This window comes from Terrapene carolina, unplaced genomic scaffold, assembly GCF_002925995.2.
Source record: "Terrapene carolina triunguis isolate 2854851 unplaced genomic scaffold, T_m_triunguis-2.0 Scaffold421, whole genome shotgun sequence".
Classification (NCBI taxonomy): Eukaryota; Metazoa; Chordata; order Testudines; family Emydidae; genus Terrapene; species Terrapene triunguis.
In genome coordinates this window covers 899,712-916,587 of record NW_020664772.1, presented here as the reverse complement: position 1 = coordinate 916,587, position 16,876 = coordinate 899,712, and the positions used below count along the sequence as shown (strand labels likewise).

Sequence of the window (16,876 nt, the reverse complement as noted above, 5' to 3'; positions counted from 1 at the left end):
ACTTCACTCTATTAAGAGGTAATTGATACATTTGTACACCAGGCAGGGCTGTTTGGAAGCTGAAGGCTTTATGCTTCCATCCCACACCACTGTCAAGTTTCTTCTTTAGACACCCTTTGTTGAATAGAAAAGAAAGTTAGTGTAGCCAGTGAATGCCAAAGTAGAGCCCACAGGCCGAAGGCAAACTATAGAGTTCTACAATGTGAGAGGTAGCAACATGTGACAGAGGTACCCCCATTAGTTTCAATTTGCTACTACTGGACCAGAAGATAGGAAAGGCAAGAGGTAGCAAATTAGGACAAGATTCAGCAAATAACCTTATACAGTATCATAACTATAAAGGGAAGGGTAACAGCTCTCCTGTGTACAGTACTAAAATCCCTCCTGACCAGAGACTCCAAAATCCTTTTACCTGTAAAGGGTTAAGAAGCTCGGGTAACCTGGCTGACACTTGACCCAAAGGACCAATAAGGGGACAAGATACTTTCAAATCTTGGGGGGGGGGAAGGCTTTTGTGTGTGCTCTTTGTTTTAAGGGGTTGTTCGCTCTTGGGACTGAGAGGGACCAGACATCAATCCAGGTTCTCCCCATCTTTCTAAACAAGTCTCTCTTATTTCAAACTTGTAAGTAAAAAAGCCAGGCAAGGCGTCTTAGTTTTACTTTGTTTTCTCAACTTGTAAATGTACCTTTTACTAGAGTGTTTATCTTTGTTTGCTGTACTTTGAACCTAAGACAGAGGGGGTCCTCTGAGCTCTTTAAGTGTTTACCCTGTAAAGTTATTTTTCATACTGATTTTACAGAGATGATTTTTACCTTTTTCTTTAATTAAAAGCCTTCTTTTTAAGAACCTGATTGATTTCTCCTTGTTTTAAGATCCAAGGAGTTTGGATCTGTATTCACCAGGGAATTGGTGAGAGGTTTCTAAAAGCTTCCCAGGGTAGGGAATGGTGGCAGCGGACCAGAACTAAGCTGGTAGTTAAGCTTAGAAGTCCTCATGCAGGCCCCTACATTTTGTACCCTAAAGTTCAAAGTGGGGATACAGCCTTGACATACAGTAACTCATCACTTAAAGTCATCCTGGTTAACGTTGTTTCACTGCTGATCAATTAGGGAACATGCTCATTTAAAGTTGTGCAATGCTCCCTTATAACGTCTTTTGGCAGCCACCTGCTTTGTCCATTGCTTGCAAAAAGAGCAGCCCATTGCAGCTAGCTGGTGGGGGCTTGGAACCAGGGTGGACCGGCAGCCCCGCTATCAGCTCCCCGCTCCCCTAAGTTCCCTGTGCAGCAGCCACCCAGCAGGCTATCAATTGCGGGCAGTTCAGCTGTCCCTCCCCCCATGCCATGTGCTGCTCCTGCCCTCTGCCTTGGAGTCTCTCCCAGGAGCCTCCTGCTTGCTGGGGGGGGAAGGGGAAAGAGGGGAGCTAATGTCAGGGTGTCCCCCTCCCCCCTGCTCCTGCCACCCGCTTACCCTATCTCCATAGAGTGGAGGGGGGACACGACAGGGCTCAGGATGGAGGGAGCTTGCAGGCAGCAGCTGCTGTCTCAACTTCCTGATTTACTTAAAAAGGCAGTGTACTTAGAGTGGGGTCAGCGTACTTAAAGGGGCAATGCACATCTCTCTCTCACACACACACAGGGTGTGTGTCTCTGTCTGCCATGCAGTCTCCCCTCCCTCCATTCATCTGCCTTTTAGAGTATGAGGCTACATTAACAACGTGTTAACCCTTGAGGGCTCAGCCGAGTGCTAGTTCATCATTTAGCAGTAAGGCATTCCCTGGGAAATATCCCACCCTCTTCCACCCTCTGACTCCACCACCTCAACCAAGCTTCACAATCATCGTTGCTGTGTACAGTATTAAATTGTTTGTTTAAAACTTATACTGTATATACATATATATAATATAGTCTTTTGTCTGGTGAAAAAAATTTCCCTGGAACCTAACCCCCCCATTTACATTAATTCTTATGGGGAAATTGGATTCGCTTAACATCATTTTGCTTAAAGTCGCATTTTTCAGGAACATAACTACAACGTTAAGCGAGGAGTTACTGTATGTCAGTAACTGCTCTTGGTAGCAAATTATGTAAGGTAGCAGTTTTCACACTACTGGAACCTGCAGGTGATGGGAGAGACCTGGGGGAAAGGGCTGGGGCCGGGCAGGAAAGTGACTCTGCACCAATGGCCCCTCCTCTGCTCCTGGGCAGGAATCTGCGATTCCCAGAGTTGCTGCCTTCCCTGACCCCCCAGGCTCTGGTCCCCTGAGTGCCTGCAGGTGCTGAGCCAGCTCTGGGAGAGCAAATGGGGATGGGTGGGTAAGAACTGCATGGACTTTTCAAGCTGAAAAAAAAGTGATATTTGGGAGGCGGGGGGATGACTCGGGGCTGTCGGAAAGCAGAGCAGTGGTATTATTATTAATAGTCTGAGACCCAATGTCTGGAGCCCCTGTGCCATGCTGTGGGGGAGGCACTAATGGAAACGCGACTGATTGGAAGCAGTGTAGTCCCATGAGTGTAAATGCTGTGACATAGCAATGGAATGAGTTTTCTGAGACCAATGCAAAGGAGTAGCAGGGTATTCATCTAAAATATGTATCTTGATTTTAGAAGCAGAGGCATCATTTCAGCAAAAAATTTTTTTTGGGTGGGGGTCAAAATTGTGTCAACATCCCTGCTGAGGCCCTGGCTGTTCTTGGCCAGGCTAGCAGCCTGGTCCCATCCCAAGGGAGGGAGGGGGCAGAGAGGTGGCATCAGTTCCTATCGCAGGAGTTGGAGGGGCAAGTGGGCTGTGGGGGGATTTCTCACCAAAGGTCAGCCCAGGGCAGGATTCGGGGCCTGGCTCACTCCACGCTCAGCTGCAGCCCAGGCCGTCACTGCTTCTATCTGTCCAGTAGGCAGAGAGAGGGAGGTGGCCCTGATAACCCAATGATTAGGGGACCTGGTGCAGCCTGTCCCACAAGAACCCCATAGGCACTTGGTCTGTAACATTTTTGGTTGGCTCAAGGGTAAGAGACCTGTTATATTAATATTGATCTCAAAGGCCCAAAGAGTTAAAGGTGTTTATAAACTCACTGTCTAACACTGAACAGTGACAGATGGCTTCGGGATTATATTTTTCCGGAGATCTTGGATTTACTCCATGGTTACTTGACAAACACCCAAGAGCATTCATTCAAGCTGAAAGTTTATTGTTTTCACACAGACACAGACACAATAAGGAATTAAAACAAGCATTTAAACTGAAAGTGTGGTTGAGTGATTATGCAAAACAAAGGTAGTCAGATCCTATCTAAGTCTCTCTCTGGTGTTATCAGAGTTGCTTATTTTCATTACTGTCATGAAAAGGAAAGGGTTAATTTTACTCTCAGTCCTGATCTGTGAAGGGCATTCACTTCTCCCCTTTTTAACAAACAGGGACACAAGGTGGAGGAAAGACAGCAAAGAAAAGGTGGGTGAAATCCGGCTTGTGTTGATGTTTTTGGAATACTGCACCCAGAGACGCCGTGTGTGTATGTGTGTGTGTGTGGGGGGGGAATGTGGGGTTACGTGCCCTCCAGATTTGCTGCCTAGCTTGTACTGACCATGCACACACGGACTGAGCATGCTGAAGCTGGCTGCCCTTACTCTGCCCTCCCCACCCCTCACCCCCACAATCAGCAGGCACAGGTTGTCTCTGGCTAAACAGAGGGAATGCTTTGGCAGGGGCTGGCAAATCAACTGTGACACCTGCTGCTTGGACCTCGGTTCAAGCTCAGGGACGTCATCTAGTTGGATCCTTTCTCCTTAGACACAGCAGGCTTGGATGGAAGCATTATAGGTGATCTCAGGATTCGATGCTAAGCCAAGGGAATGAGAGGTAGGATAGGAGGAGGGGACAGTAAGCAAAACAATGGGGAAGGGAAAACAATTAGGATCTTATGTGCCTCTGTCTTGCAGACCATTAGACATTGGCACTGGTCCAGGGACTGGATGCTATGATGAAGTGATGACTTTCAGCACTCACAGGTGTTTCCCTGGTGTTATGTGGACTGGTGATCTGCTAGGTCACTCCAATCCTTGACTCTGGGAGCCAGCCTTATCCTGCTCTGCTGTGAGAACCCCCACTCCTGGGCTGTTCACGCACAGCCTCTGGCATGTAAGCTGCTTGGATTGTGCAACTGAATGACACTAGCCAATATCTCCGGTCCCAGACACAACCCTAGGTACCTCTGTCTTGCAGTATCCAGTTATGCTTACTGGATGCTTCAAGCTTATATGAGTTCATCAATTTAACAAAGAAATTGATATGCACCAGGCTTGTTATCCCAACAGGAGTCTCTGACATGCTTCAAACCAAACACACTGCTTCAGGTAGAATAAACAAACACATTTATTAACTACAAAGATAGATTTTGAGTGATTATAAGTCAAAGCACAACAAATCAGATTTGGTCAAATGAAATGAAAGCAAAAGCATTCTAAGCTGATCTTAACACTTTCAGTACCCTTACAAACTTAGATGCTTTTCACCACAGGCTGGCTGGTTGCCCTTCAGCCAGGCTCTCCCCTTTGATCAGTGCTTCAGTCGCTTGGTGATGATGTCTGTAGATGGAGGTGGAAGAGAGAGAGAGAGCATGGCAAACGTCTCTCCCTTTTATCATGTTCTTTCTTCCCTCTTGGCTTTGCCCCCCCTTCAGAGTCATGTGAGTATTACCTCATCGTAGTCCCAAACTGACCAAAGGAAGGGGGGTGACTCACAGATCCTTTGTTGCTGCCTAGGCCAGGGTCTTTTGTTCCTGTGAGGCTGGGCTGGGTTTGTCTCATACATGTCCTGATGAGGTGTGAACTGCCCCTCTGCTCTTGGAGAGTTTTTGCCTGGGCTTGTTTTAAGCCATGAGGACACATTTTCAGCCTCATAACTATATACATGAAATTACAACCTATAACATAACATTACTATAACAACAATGCTCAGTGCATCATGAGCCTTCTGAAGACACCCAACATGACAAACTTTGCATTGGATACCACACCATCATATTATAAGGCTGAACATGGGGGTGTAGGGTGTTCCCCTGAGGTACAGAGCATCACACCCAGTCCCATCCCAGAACCCTGACCTCCTCCCACACCCCAACCCCCTTCCCTGAGCCCCCCACAAACCCAGAGCCCCTCGTGCACCCCAGAGCCCTCATCCCCAGCCCCACCCTGCAGCCATCACCCATGCACCCCAACCCTCTGCCCCAGCCCTGAACGCCTCCCACACCCCAAACCCCACATCCCCAGCTCCGGTGGGTCACAGGCATCAACAATTTTCTTCAACTGGGTCACCAGAAAAAAAGGTTTGAAAATCACTGCCCTATCCTGACCAAACCCTCTGGGTGTCAATCCAAAAGGCACACTAGGGTGCAGAGGCAGCTGCACCGGGGCAGAGAGGGGGTCCCTCATGAGGCTGGGGGGGTGGGGTGCCATGCAATACATGGGTTGACCAATGTGGGGGATATTACAGAAGGACTGGAGTCTGGACACAGAGTGGGGATGAGGGCAAGGACATAGGAAGAGAAACCAGGGGACAGATGAGGTGGTGTTCCAGATGCAGTGTGAGATAAATAGGTTGAGGGCACTAGGACCAGGGGGGCAGATGGGTGGTGGGCTAGGAAAACGGGATCAGGATACAGATCACAGGGTAGATGGGGTGGGTGGATAAGAGACTTGGTAGATGGAGCAGGGGTGGGGAACCAAGGTTGGAGGGGCACCTGCCTACAGCACATGATGCCCTTGTTTGGAAGAAGAAAAAGTAAACTTGTCAGATTGAAGGACAGTGCTGAAATGTATCATAACAAAAATATTTACCATAGGGAAAATGCTATGAAATAGGGATCGAAGAATTAGTTACAGAAATGCGGTTTACTTTTTTTAATTGAAAAGGTATGAAAAGTACATAATATTGGAAGTCCAAAATGGTATTAATTGTCATAGGAACATAAGACCATTTAAAATATATGGAATCTTGGGGAGAGGTAACAGTCAATCAGTGGTTGCCATTTCAGCTTGCAAAGTAAGTTATCCAGAAAAAAAAATGTAAATATGTCCTTAACTGTATTCAATGTAAGTATTCTTGTTGCTACCAAATATCTAGGTAGCCAAATACACATCACTGGTGTTACCGACTTTTGCCATTTTACCACGAGGATGGCAAGTATTTGATGTTTTTATTCTGAAAGCACAAACTTCTGGAATGATAAGATTGCTTGAGAATCACAGCTTCCATTAAGTATAATAATAAAAAAAATTCTAACTTATGGTTTTGGGAGAAAAAAGTGAAAATATGAATCTAGTGTAGCCCTAAAGGCTCAGAAACAAAAATGCAATAAAAAGAAACCCAGACATCTTTGGTTTTAACTCATTATGCTTTGGTGCATGAGGTGCTATGTGAATTGTTGGGGTTATCATTACTGATATCTATGTTTAGTCAAAATTACAGTAGAAATTTGCCTTTGAGAGGGATTTCATACAAGAGAGAGTTACTAGGTTGACCCAAGTTGATGGCCAATGTTCAAGGCCCTGCACACTGTTCCAGTTGGGAGTAGAATTTGAGAATGAGTCTGGTATCTTTCATACAATCTTATTTATTTACCAAGTATGTAGGAAGGGCTGTTTCCATGTTAATAAGGAGGGAGCAAAGCACCCTACCCATCCAAAAAACCTCAGAAGAGTTCCTTTGCTCACAGCTCCAAACTACTTATTCAGCCGGTGTGTGACTGGGCGCTCTCTCTCTCTCTCTCTCTCAGCCTTGGGTGTGCCCTTTGCTATTGTGTCTTTGTTATCATGACTCACATTTAATATGAACGAAGGGCAGCTGCTCCATTCATTATTTCAAGGGGCTGTGAGCCAACCAGTAACAAGAGTACAGGGCTGCCCTCATTGGGGAAGTCAGTAAATCATGAACAAGGTAGCACAACGCCATCCCTGTGCAGGCTTAACCAAAGGAACTGACAGTGAGCTAAGAACAACAAGAGTCATATGTCAGAGGGGTAACCGTGTTAGTCTGAATCTGTAAAAAGCAACAGAGGGTCCTGTGGCACCTTTAAGACTAACTTATTGGAGCATAAGCTTTCGTGGGTGAATGCCCACTTCATCAGACGGGGCCTCTGTTGCTTTTTAAAGAGTCACATGAACATTTAAAATAAATAATGAAAATCAGTGAAACTGCATTAACCTGTGGATTACAGGAAAGGGAGTGCAATCCAGGCAATCAGGACAGTACTTGCTCCTTGCCCTGACTTTTCCTAATCTGACCGTCTCCTTCTCTTGCCTCCACCAGTTCTCTCCTCCTTTGGACACATTTTTTACCCTTCCACGATTTCTCCCCTTCTTCCCCTCTCATTTTCTCCCACTTTTAGCACCATTTCCTTGCCGCAGGAAGCAGATTGGGAGGGTAGGAAGGGCAGAGTGAGGGCAGTGGCTTCAGCAGATGTCACTGAGCAACCTGCTCTCCATGTGTCAGTATATAATGCCTGCATCTGTAACTTTCACTCTATGCATCCAAAGAAGTGAGGTTTTTACTCACGAAAGCTTATGCCCAAATAAATCTGTTAGTCTTTAAGGTGCCACCAGACTCCTTGTTGTTTTTGTAGATACAGACTAACACGGCTACCCCCTGATACTTGTCTACACGCTGTGGGTTTCTCTCAGTTCAGGAAGGAGAGAAGGATTCTGGCTGGCGTCCAGCAGCTGAGGGGTTAACACTGTAACGCCAGACTGCTGCTCTGCTTAGTGCTGGGAGGGGAAGTTGCTCTGGCTCTTGCTGCTGCACAGGTGGGGGTTGGACTTCCTGGGTCAAACATTGACTGCTGCCTCCAGCTCCAGCGGGGTCTGTACGGGGACAGATCTGCACTAACCCCCCTCTGTGCCCGGGGGACTTTCTCCGGTGGCTGGAACCAGCCCCGGGCTCTGCCGACCCCAGCCCCCGAGCCGGAGCCTGCAGGTGAGGGGAGAGACCCGGGGGAAAGGGCTGGGGCCGGGCAGGAAAGTGACTCTGCACCACTGGCCCCTCCCAGAGCTGCTGCCCTCCCCCCTCCCCTCCCCCGCTCTGCCCCCCTGAGCGCCTGCAGGAGCCGAGCCAGCTCCGGGAGAGCGAACGCCCCGGGCCGGGCCAGGGACCGAGTCTCCCAGCCCGAGGGGAGAGGGGGCAGGAGGGAGACGGGGCAGAGACTGGCAGAGGCAGCAGGAGCAATCAGTGAGGAGGGAGGTTCCCGGCTCCCAGCCCTGCCCAGCCCCATTCCCCGCAGCACCCCGGGGCAGATTGACTTTCCGGGGGAGGAGCTGGGAGAGGAAAAGCCAGTTCCTGCCTCTGCCTGGTCCCCGCGCTGCTGGGGGGATGCGCTGCCCTGGGGACAGTGTCAGGCGGGATCCCCAAAGTGGCTGCTTTTGTTCTGCTCTTTCAGTGTAGCTGGAGCATACAGTGACACTGACAGTGTTGGCTGCACCGTTTTAGTCTAAAGGAACCTTTTCAGTTCCTTATAACACACTCAGAGTTACTAGACAGGCCTCAGGTCTGACACAGTCTGACAATTCCTATGCTCCTCTTAGGGCAGAGAGTCTCTGTCCTGGGTGAATTTATTTGGAAAGATTGATATGGGAAAACACTTAGCTTGTTTTTGAGAAGGGGCCTGGGAAAAGAGCAAATTACAATGTTACCATTTTATTTTTTAAACTAATTCTAGTCCCTTAAGAATTTGGGTAAAAATTTTACATTTGACTGAGAATTCCTATTCAAGAGACAAGGTGGGTGACGTAATATCTTATTGGACCAACTTCTGTTCATGAAAGAGACCAGCTTTTGAGCCACAGAGGGTATGTCTACACAGCAAAAGCAAAACCCTCCGCTGGCCTGTGATAGCCAACATGGGCACATGGGGCTCTGGCAGCAGGGCTGTTTCATGGCTACCTAGACTTCCTGGTTTGGGCTGGACCCGCCCACCCCACAGGGTGAAAGTGATTAACCACTGGAACAAATGACCAAAGGAAGTGGTGGATTCTTCATCTCTTGATGTCTTTAAATAAACATTGGATGCTTTTCTGACAAATATACTTTAGACAAATGCAGGTCATTGGGCTCAGAACTGGGTAACAGGGTAAAATGCAAGGGACTGTGACATACAAAAGGTCAGACTAGACGATCTTCTAGTCCTTTCTGGCCTTAAGCTGTATGAATCTTGGGAACTCATCCTGCAACCACTCCGCATATTTAATATTAAGCATCTCAGTGGTCCCATTGACTTCACTTACTCTCTGTCACTAATAGTGTTTAAAAGTCTCTGGGGGTTTAGTCCTTGTGGGAGGGGATGGGCTGGGCTGTAAATAAAATGATGAAAGCCAGGATCCTTAAAAAACAGGAGACTAATGTAGAAACCTGTGTTCAGACAGCTCAGTCACTGGCCTGATTATCAGCAAGGCTGGACACTCAGAACTGAGACCCAATGTGGCAGGCTCCGCATTCTTGAAACGCAGGCCACTTATTGAGAGACTTGACTGTGGATTTGGGACTTAACTTTGGGCTGGTTTTTTTGTTTTGTTTTTTTAGTGTCTTGGCTCAAGCATTCTCAGGGATGACAGTCTAGAGTGTCTGTTGGCAGGGAAGGAGTCTGGGGGAAATCGGGGTGTGTAATGTATTAAACCCCTTCTGAAACCTTCCCTATCGCCCTTCTCACTCTGACAGGTTGCAGAATAAAATCCACATTTGCTCCAGTTCATCCCATCCATGGAGAGTCGAGGAAGGGAAATGGCTGCAGCGGAGCCGGTGACCTTCGAGGAGGTGGCTGTGTATTTCACTGAGGAAGAATGGGCCCTGCTGGACCTGGGTCAGAGAGCCCTGTACAGGAATGTTATGCAGGAGAATTATGAGACCGTGACCTCGCTGGGTAAGGATTCCTGTCCCCTTGGGTATTAGAAACTGGGGGTCTCAGAAGCATCTGGGTCGGCTTCTCTTCAGGATTCTTAATTGGTCCCCCATATTTCTGTAACGATCAGCCCTGTTAGTCCCTAGATCGTGTGTCTGTGAGACTGTCCCTTCCCATAGGATAGAAGATTGAGGGACATGTTGATGGTGCTACTCTTCCCAGAACCAAGATTTTTAAGTGCACTTTATCTCCATCTTGACTGCATTCTGCCTGAGCCAGATATGTTAGCAGGAGGTGCCAGATGTTCCAGACTCTTCTACCTGTCAGGAAGGCCATGGACCAGAGTAATGAGGCTGGTTGCCATTAGTGTCTCTAGAGCTACCTCTTCTGCCAAGGTGCTGAGTTCTTGGAAGGAGGATGTTGGTCCTGGTGTCTCTTCTTGCCCATGATGGTTCCTCGCACTGAGAGGGGCTGTGTTCGGGGCTGAGGGAGGGTATATGAAGTAATTGGTGGTCTGGGAGTATTCTGTGAGTCTATTGCTGTCCTATGTGAATGTCGGGGGGACGGTCCAGGGAGGTTAGAAGAATATTCACAAATTGGCACGGTGTTCATAAAAGTGCCACAAGAATGATTTCAAGTTTGGAAAATGTGCCTTAGAGTGAGAGACTTAAAGAGCTCAGTATATTGAGTTTATCGAGGAGAAGATTAAGCGGTATTTTAAACAGAAACATTAGGTATCTACAGAGGGAGATTTCTGACAGCAGAGAGCTCCTTAATCTAGCAGACAAAATCAGAAGGAGATCCAGTGGCTGGAAGCTGAAGCTGGATAAATTCAGACCAGTCATAAAGTGCAGATGTTTAACAGTGAGGTGAATTAACCATTGGAATAACTTACTCAGGGATGTGGTGGATTCTCCATCACTAGGAGTCTTTGAATCAAGTTTGGATGTCTCTTTCTAATAAATATAGTCTAGCTCAATCACAAGATATGGGCTTGATGAAGGAATCTTGGGTAAGGTTGTCTGACCTGTCTAACCTACAGGAGGTCAGACTAGATAATCATAATACTCCCTTCTGGCCTTTACATCTGGTAATCTATGTTTGCAGATCTGTAGATTAGTCAGAAATTTGGTCAAGTCCCAATTCAGCAAACTTCTCTATTCACCAAGCACCAATGTGACTCAAGCACTAACTACAAGAGAGATGCCCTAGGAACCTGGGGGACTATGGTGATTCGCTTGGTGGGATTTCTTTGGATGGAGTTGTCCTGCATCTAAAGAAAAGAAGGGGTGAAACTAGCAGAATAAGGACAATGTTCTTCCAAAAAGCAGACTTTCACAAACTCTGAGAACTTGGTATGTATGGTTCCATAGGAAGAAATGTATGGTCCCATAGGAAGAAATCTAAGGGAAAAAGGAGTTCAGGAGAGCTGGCAGTTTCTCAAAGAGACAATATTTACAAGCCAAAAGCATATCCCAATAACACAGAAAGATAGGAAGAACAGCAAGGGGCCAATATCGCTGCATCAGGAGGTCTTTAATGACATGAACATTGAAAAGGAATCCTGCAAAAAGTGGAAACATGGACAACTTGCTAAGGATGAGTATGAAATAACAGCAGAGGCATGTAATGAGAAAATCAAGAAGTCTGAGGCACATTACAAATAGCAAGGGACATAAAAGGCAATGAGAAGTGGTCCTGTAAATACATGAGGAGCAAAACAAGAGAAAAACAAACGACAGTGTAGGCCCACTACTTGGAGGGGAAGGAGAGCTAAAAATGATAACATCAAGAAGGCTGAGTTGTTAATTCCTATTTTCCTTTAGTGTTTAGTAAAAAAGTTAACGTTGACCAGATGCTTAATAGAACTAATATAAAAAATAATGGGGGAAGGAACACAAGCCAGAGTTGAGAAAGAACAGATTGAATACATCTAATTTACTTAAATATTCTTTAAGTCATCGGGGACTGACAAAATTCACCCTGGGGTACTTAAGGAAATAGCTGAAGCAATCTCAAAACTATTAACAGTTATCTTTGAGAATTCATGGAGGACAGGTGAGGTCCCAGAGACTGGAGAAGGGCAGACATAGTACTTATCAATAAAAGGGGGAACAAAGACGACTTGTGAATTATAGGCCAATGAGCCTAACTTTGTACCTGTATAGACATTGAACCAAATTATTAAACAATCAATTTGTAAGCACCTAGTGGATAAGTAATAGCCAACATGGATTTGTCAAGAATAAATCAAGTCAAGTCCAAAGTGTTACACTGAGGAAGGATAAATCAAATGCACAAATACACAATGTGCAATAACTGGCTAGGAAGTAGTACTGTAGAAAAGCATTTGGGAGTTACAGTGGATCACAAATTGAATATGAGCCAACAATGTGACGTAACTGCAAAAAAGGCTAATATCATGCTAGGCTGTATTAACAGGAGAGTCATATGTATGACACGGTAGGTAATTGTCCCTTTCTATTTGGCACTGATGAGGACTCATTTGGAGTACTGTGGACACTTCTGGGTGCCTCACTTTTGGAAAGATGTGGACAAATTGGAGAGAGTATAGAGGAGAGCAAAAAAAATTATGAAAGGTTTTGAAAAATTATGACCTATGAGAAAATGCAAAAAGAAGTGGACTTGTTTAGTCTTGAGAAAAGAAGACTGAGTGGGAGACCTGATATCAGTCTTCAAATGTGGGAAGGGGTGTTATGAAGAGGAAGGTGATTGATTGTTCTTCATGTCCACAGAACATAGGACATGAAGTGATGGGCTTAACCTGCAGCAAGGGAGATTTAGGTTTGATATTAGGAAAAACTTTCTATCTGTAAGGACAGTTAGGTAATGGAACAGGTTACCAAGGGAAGTTGTGAAATCCCAGGCTTTGTCTACACTACACAGCTTTTTAGGAGAGCGCTCCTGCCGACAACATGCTGTTCACACTGGCACTTGTCATGGCAAAACTTTTGTCTTTCTGATGGTGGGGGTGTTTAACACCTCTGAAAGACAAAAGTTTTATCATTCAATCGCCAGTGTAGACAAAGAGCCAGTCACTGGTTGCTTTTAAGAACAGGATAGACAAACATCTATCAGGGTCGGTCTTGGGGTACCTGGTTCTGTCTCAATGCAGGGGGCTGGGACAGATGAGCTCTTGATGTTCTTTTCAGCAACGCATTTCTATGATTTGAGCCAAGGTGGGAGAAGAATGTCTACTCACAGCCAGAGCTGTCCTCTCTGGGTCTGAGGTGTATGGAGCAGGCTAAGGGGGTAGGAAAAGCCAATACCGGGCCTGAGGTGTGAGCCAGCCGGATCCCAGCAGGAGCAGATCGGGTCTTATGGATAATGGGGAAGGGCTGAATGACAGTTGATCAGCAAGCGTATGGGGGCCCTTTTGCTGGTCCATCATGACTCACGGAGAGCTCTTTGCTTCCTGTGTTGGACAGGGGGCAGGTGTCTAGTAATCTTTTTCCAGGCCCTGGATGGTGTTTCCTCTGTTTATTTCTGAACAGCTTGTCATTGGGGGAGAATCTAGGGTCCCTAATCAGGTGACACAGCCCTGTGGAGCTAGGTGCTGCATGGATGCAGACTAGGAGAGAAGTCTCCATTCCAAAGAGTTGATGGTCTGAGTAATATCCTCCTGTTCTGCCTTGTGTTGAGAAGGGTTATAGAGGTGGGTGGGGTGGGGGAGATGTGACTGTAAATGATGGAGGCTAAGTCGTACTCCAGGTACCTTCAGAGTGTAGCAACTCCGCTCAGCTCCTCAGGGGAATAAGTCAGGGCCATTCCCTAGACAGAGTGGGTGAACCTTTGCTCCAGAGCAGTGCATCATGGGATCTTGTACGATTTATAACCCAGTCCCCGTAGGGTTGGGGGTAGGGAGAGGAAGAAGCCTCTGTGGGTGGGCTGCTCAGATCCTTGGTTTGGAAGTAATAACAGGCATGAGCTTAATGACCAAGATCAACACTTGTTTCCTCACCCCCTCTGCCAAGCAGGATTCCCAGTTTCCAAACCTGACGTGATCTCCCAGCTGGAACAAGGGGAGAGGCTGTGCATTTCTGATCTCTGGGACTATGAGGAAAGGGAGATTCTGAGAGACCCCCACACAGGTGAAAAATCAGTTAAACTTACTCAGAAATCAGTTATTCTGTCGTCCTGGTAGACGTCACGTATGCATTTTCATCAAGCTTGTCTGACCCTTCAGCCCCTGCCTTCATCTGTGCTCACAGCATGTGGAGGAAGGATGGGTCCCCTCCTATGGGAAAGGGTATGGGGGGAGCAGGATTCAGCTCCTGATAGTTCAATCTCCCCAGCTGTTATTTGGGTTTGTTCTCCCCTTTCCTATTTCCCTTTCTGAGGTTCCCTGTCCACGGCACAGGAACTGACTCCTATCTGGATTTGCTCTCTGTCCCAGCAGGTGATGGGATGGTGAGTGAGAATGAGGAGGAAAATCCTCAGCAGGAAGGTCCTGAGCGAGTGGAACCACAGGGAACAGTATCAGGAAGAGCTGAAGGGCATGTTTCCCAGAGTCCTGAGCAGGGAGAAGCCTGTGAAATTCAGCGCAGACCAAAAAGGAAGCAGGGAAACCACTCAGAGGAGAGATTGGGTAAATCCACTCACAAGAGCAGAGGCATCAAGAAAATCAAAGAAACTGTTCAACAGAGAATCCCCACTGGAGAGAGTCCCTACTCGTGCGGTGACTGTGGGAAAAGCTTCAGTCAGAGCTTAACCCTTATTCACCATCAGCGAATCCACATGGGAGAGAAACCCTACAAATGTAATGAGTGCGGGAAAAGCTTCAGTGTGAGCTCAAAGTTTCTATTACATCAGAGAACTCACACAGGAGAAAGACCCTATGACTGCCCCGTGTGTGGGAAAAGTTTCAGTGTGAGCTCCAACCTTATTCAACATCAGAGAATCCACACGGGAGAGAAACCCTATAAGTGTCCAGACTGCGGGAAAAGCTTCAATCAGAGTTCAAATCTTCTGTCACATCAGAGAATCCACACGGGAGAGAAACCTTTTGAATGTCTCGAGTGCAGGAAAAGCTTCAGTCGTAGATCAACCCTTCTATCACATCAGAGAATCCACACAGAAGAGAAACCCTATACCTGTGCTGAGTGTGGGAAAAGCTTCGGTCACAGTGCACATCTTACTAGTCACCAGAGGACCCACACAGGAGAGAAACCCTACAAATGCAGTGAATGTGGGAAAAGCTTTAGTCAAAGCTCAAACCTTTATACACATCAGAGAATTCACATGGGAGAGAGACTCTATAACTGCCCTGACTGCGGGGAAAGCTTCAGACTGAAGTCAACTCTTGTTACTCACAAGAGAATCCACATGGCTGAGAAACCCTTTAAATGCCCCGAATGTGGGAAAAGCTTCAATGCGAGCTCAGCCCTTAGGAAACATCAGAGAATCCACAGTGGAGAGAGACCCTATAAGTGTCTTCACTGTGGGAAAAGTTTCTGTAGCAGCTCAGCCCTTTGTAATCATCAGAGCACCCACCTTGAGGACAGACCCTACAAATGCAATGAGTGCAGGAAAAGCTTCAGTCAAAGTTCCAACCTTATTCAGCATCAGAGAATCCACACAGGAGAGAGACCCTATAACTGCTCCGACTGTGGGAAAAGCTTCAGTCGGAAATCAACCCTTATTAAGCATCAGAGAACCCACGTGGCGGAGAGAGACCCTATAAGTGAGCTAAATGTGGGAAAGGCTTCAGTGAGAGCTCAAACCTCATTACATATCAGAGAATCCACACAGGACACAACCCCTAGGAATGGGTCATGTGTATAAGACCTCTATTGAGTACCATGAACCTCAAAGGGTCAGGCCAGGCTGGAGTGGCCCTGTAATGAGGACCTGCAATAGTTAGTTATTAAAGCAGAGAATGAAATCACATGCCTGGAACAAAGCTGTGTAGACCAAGAGGCTGAGATAAAATTCCCATGTTGTCATGAGATTTGTTTATTGCACTCCCCCCGCCCCACACACACACTCCCACACATACCTCGCCATGTACCCCTTACGTCCACACACCATCCCCACCCATATACATCTGACTCACACCCCTAGGGCTATGATTCCCAGTGGGGGGGAGGATGCTGTTTGCTCAGGGGAACAACATCCTTGACTTCCAAAAGAAAGTGAAATTGTCTTTCTACATGCTTCAGGACAAAAAATGTTCTTCCCATACTTTAAAGCTCCCTCTCTCTTATCTGGGCCATCAGCTAATCAGAAGGATTTTTAATGATATGCAAGAAGGAATAGTAATAGCACAGCTGCAGGAAGGGAAACTAAACCCATCCGAAACCTAACCTGTACTGAAGTCTACTCAGAACCCTTACCAATTCTGAAATAAGGGAAAAAATCTTGCTCTTCAAATAGCCATGACAAACCCATCAGAGAAATTTATAATCTTAAAAAATAAAAAGTGGAATGGCTCATCAAGTACATCTGCTCACTTTTAAAAGAAATAATGAGTCCTTTGGCTGCCAGGCAGAAATGAGGGAGCGTTGCAGAACAGGTGTTCGTCAATCATGCTGGGCAGCAGGAGGAGCATACTCAAAGCACAACAAAAAAACCCTTTCTCATAGAATCGTAGAAATGCAGGGCTGGAAGGGACCTTGAGAAGTCATCAAGTCCAGCCTCCTTCTCCGTGGCCAGTGGACCAAGTAAACCTAGACCATCCCTGACAGGTGTTTGTCCAACTTGTTTTTAAAAGCTTCCGATGATGGGGACTCCTCGACCTCCCTTGGAAGCCAATTGAAGAGCTTAACAACCCTTATATTTAGAAAGTTTTTCCTGATATCTCACCTAAATCTCCCTTGCTGCAGATTAAGCCCATCACTGCATGTCCTACCTTCAGTGGACATGGAGAACAATTGTTCACCATCCCCTTTATAACAGCTCTCAAGACTAAACATGCCCATTTTTTAAATCTTTACTCATAGGTCAGGTTTTCTAAACCTTTTATCATTTTTATTG

At 46.5% G+C, this 16,876-nt stretch overlaps 1 protein-coding gene across 4 annotated transcripts; it reads left to right on the top strand.

Annotated features, from left to right (window-relative positions):
- Nucleotides 1-7,831: 7,831 nt before the first annotated feature.
- On the top strand, nucleotides 7,832-16,468 carry LOC112116651 (zinc finger protein 501-like). 4 transcript variants are annotated; one of them, XM_029913009.1, is made up of 4 exons: nucleotides 7,832-7,965; nucleotides 9,700-9,901; nucleotides 13,879-13,992; nucleotides 14,301-16,468. In XM_029913009.1, the coding sequence occupies exons 2-4, from the start codon at nucleotides 9,742-9,744 to the stop codon at nucleotides 15,683-15,685; spliced, it is 1,659 nt and encodes a 552-aa protein (XP_029768869.1). In that variant the 5' UTR covers nucleotides 7,832-7,965; nucleotides 9,700-9,741; the 3' UTR covers nucleotides 15,686-16,468. The 4 variants fall into 4 exon arrangements, with proteins under 4 accessions (XP_029768869.1, XP_029768868.1, XP_029768871.1 ...); XM_029913008.1 differs by having other exon boundaries at nucleotides 14,298-16,468; XM_029913011.1 differs by lacking the exon at nucleotides 13,879-13,992.
- The last annotated feature ends 408 nt before the right edge of the window (nucleotides 16,469-16,876 follow it).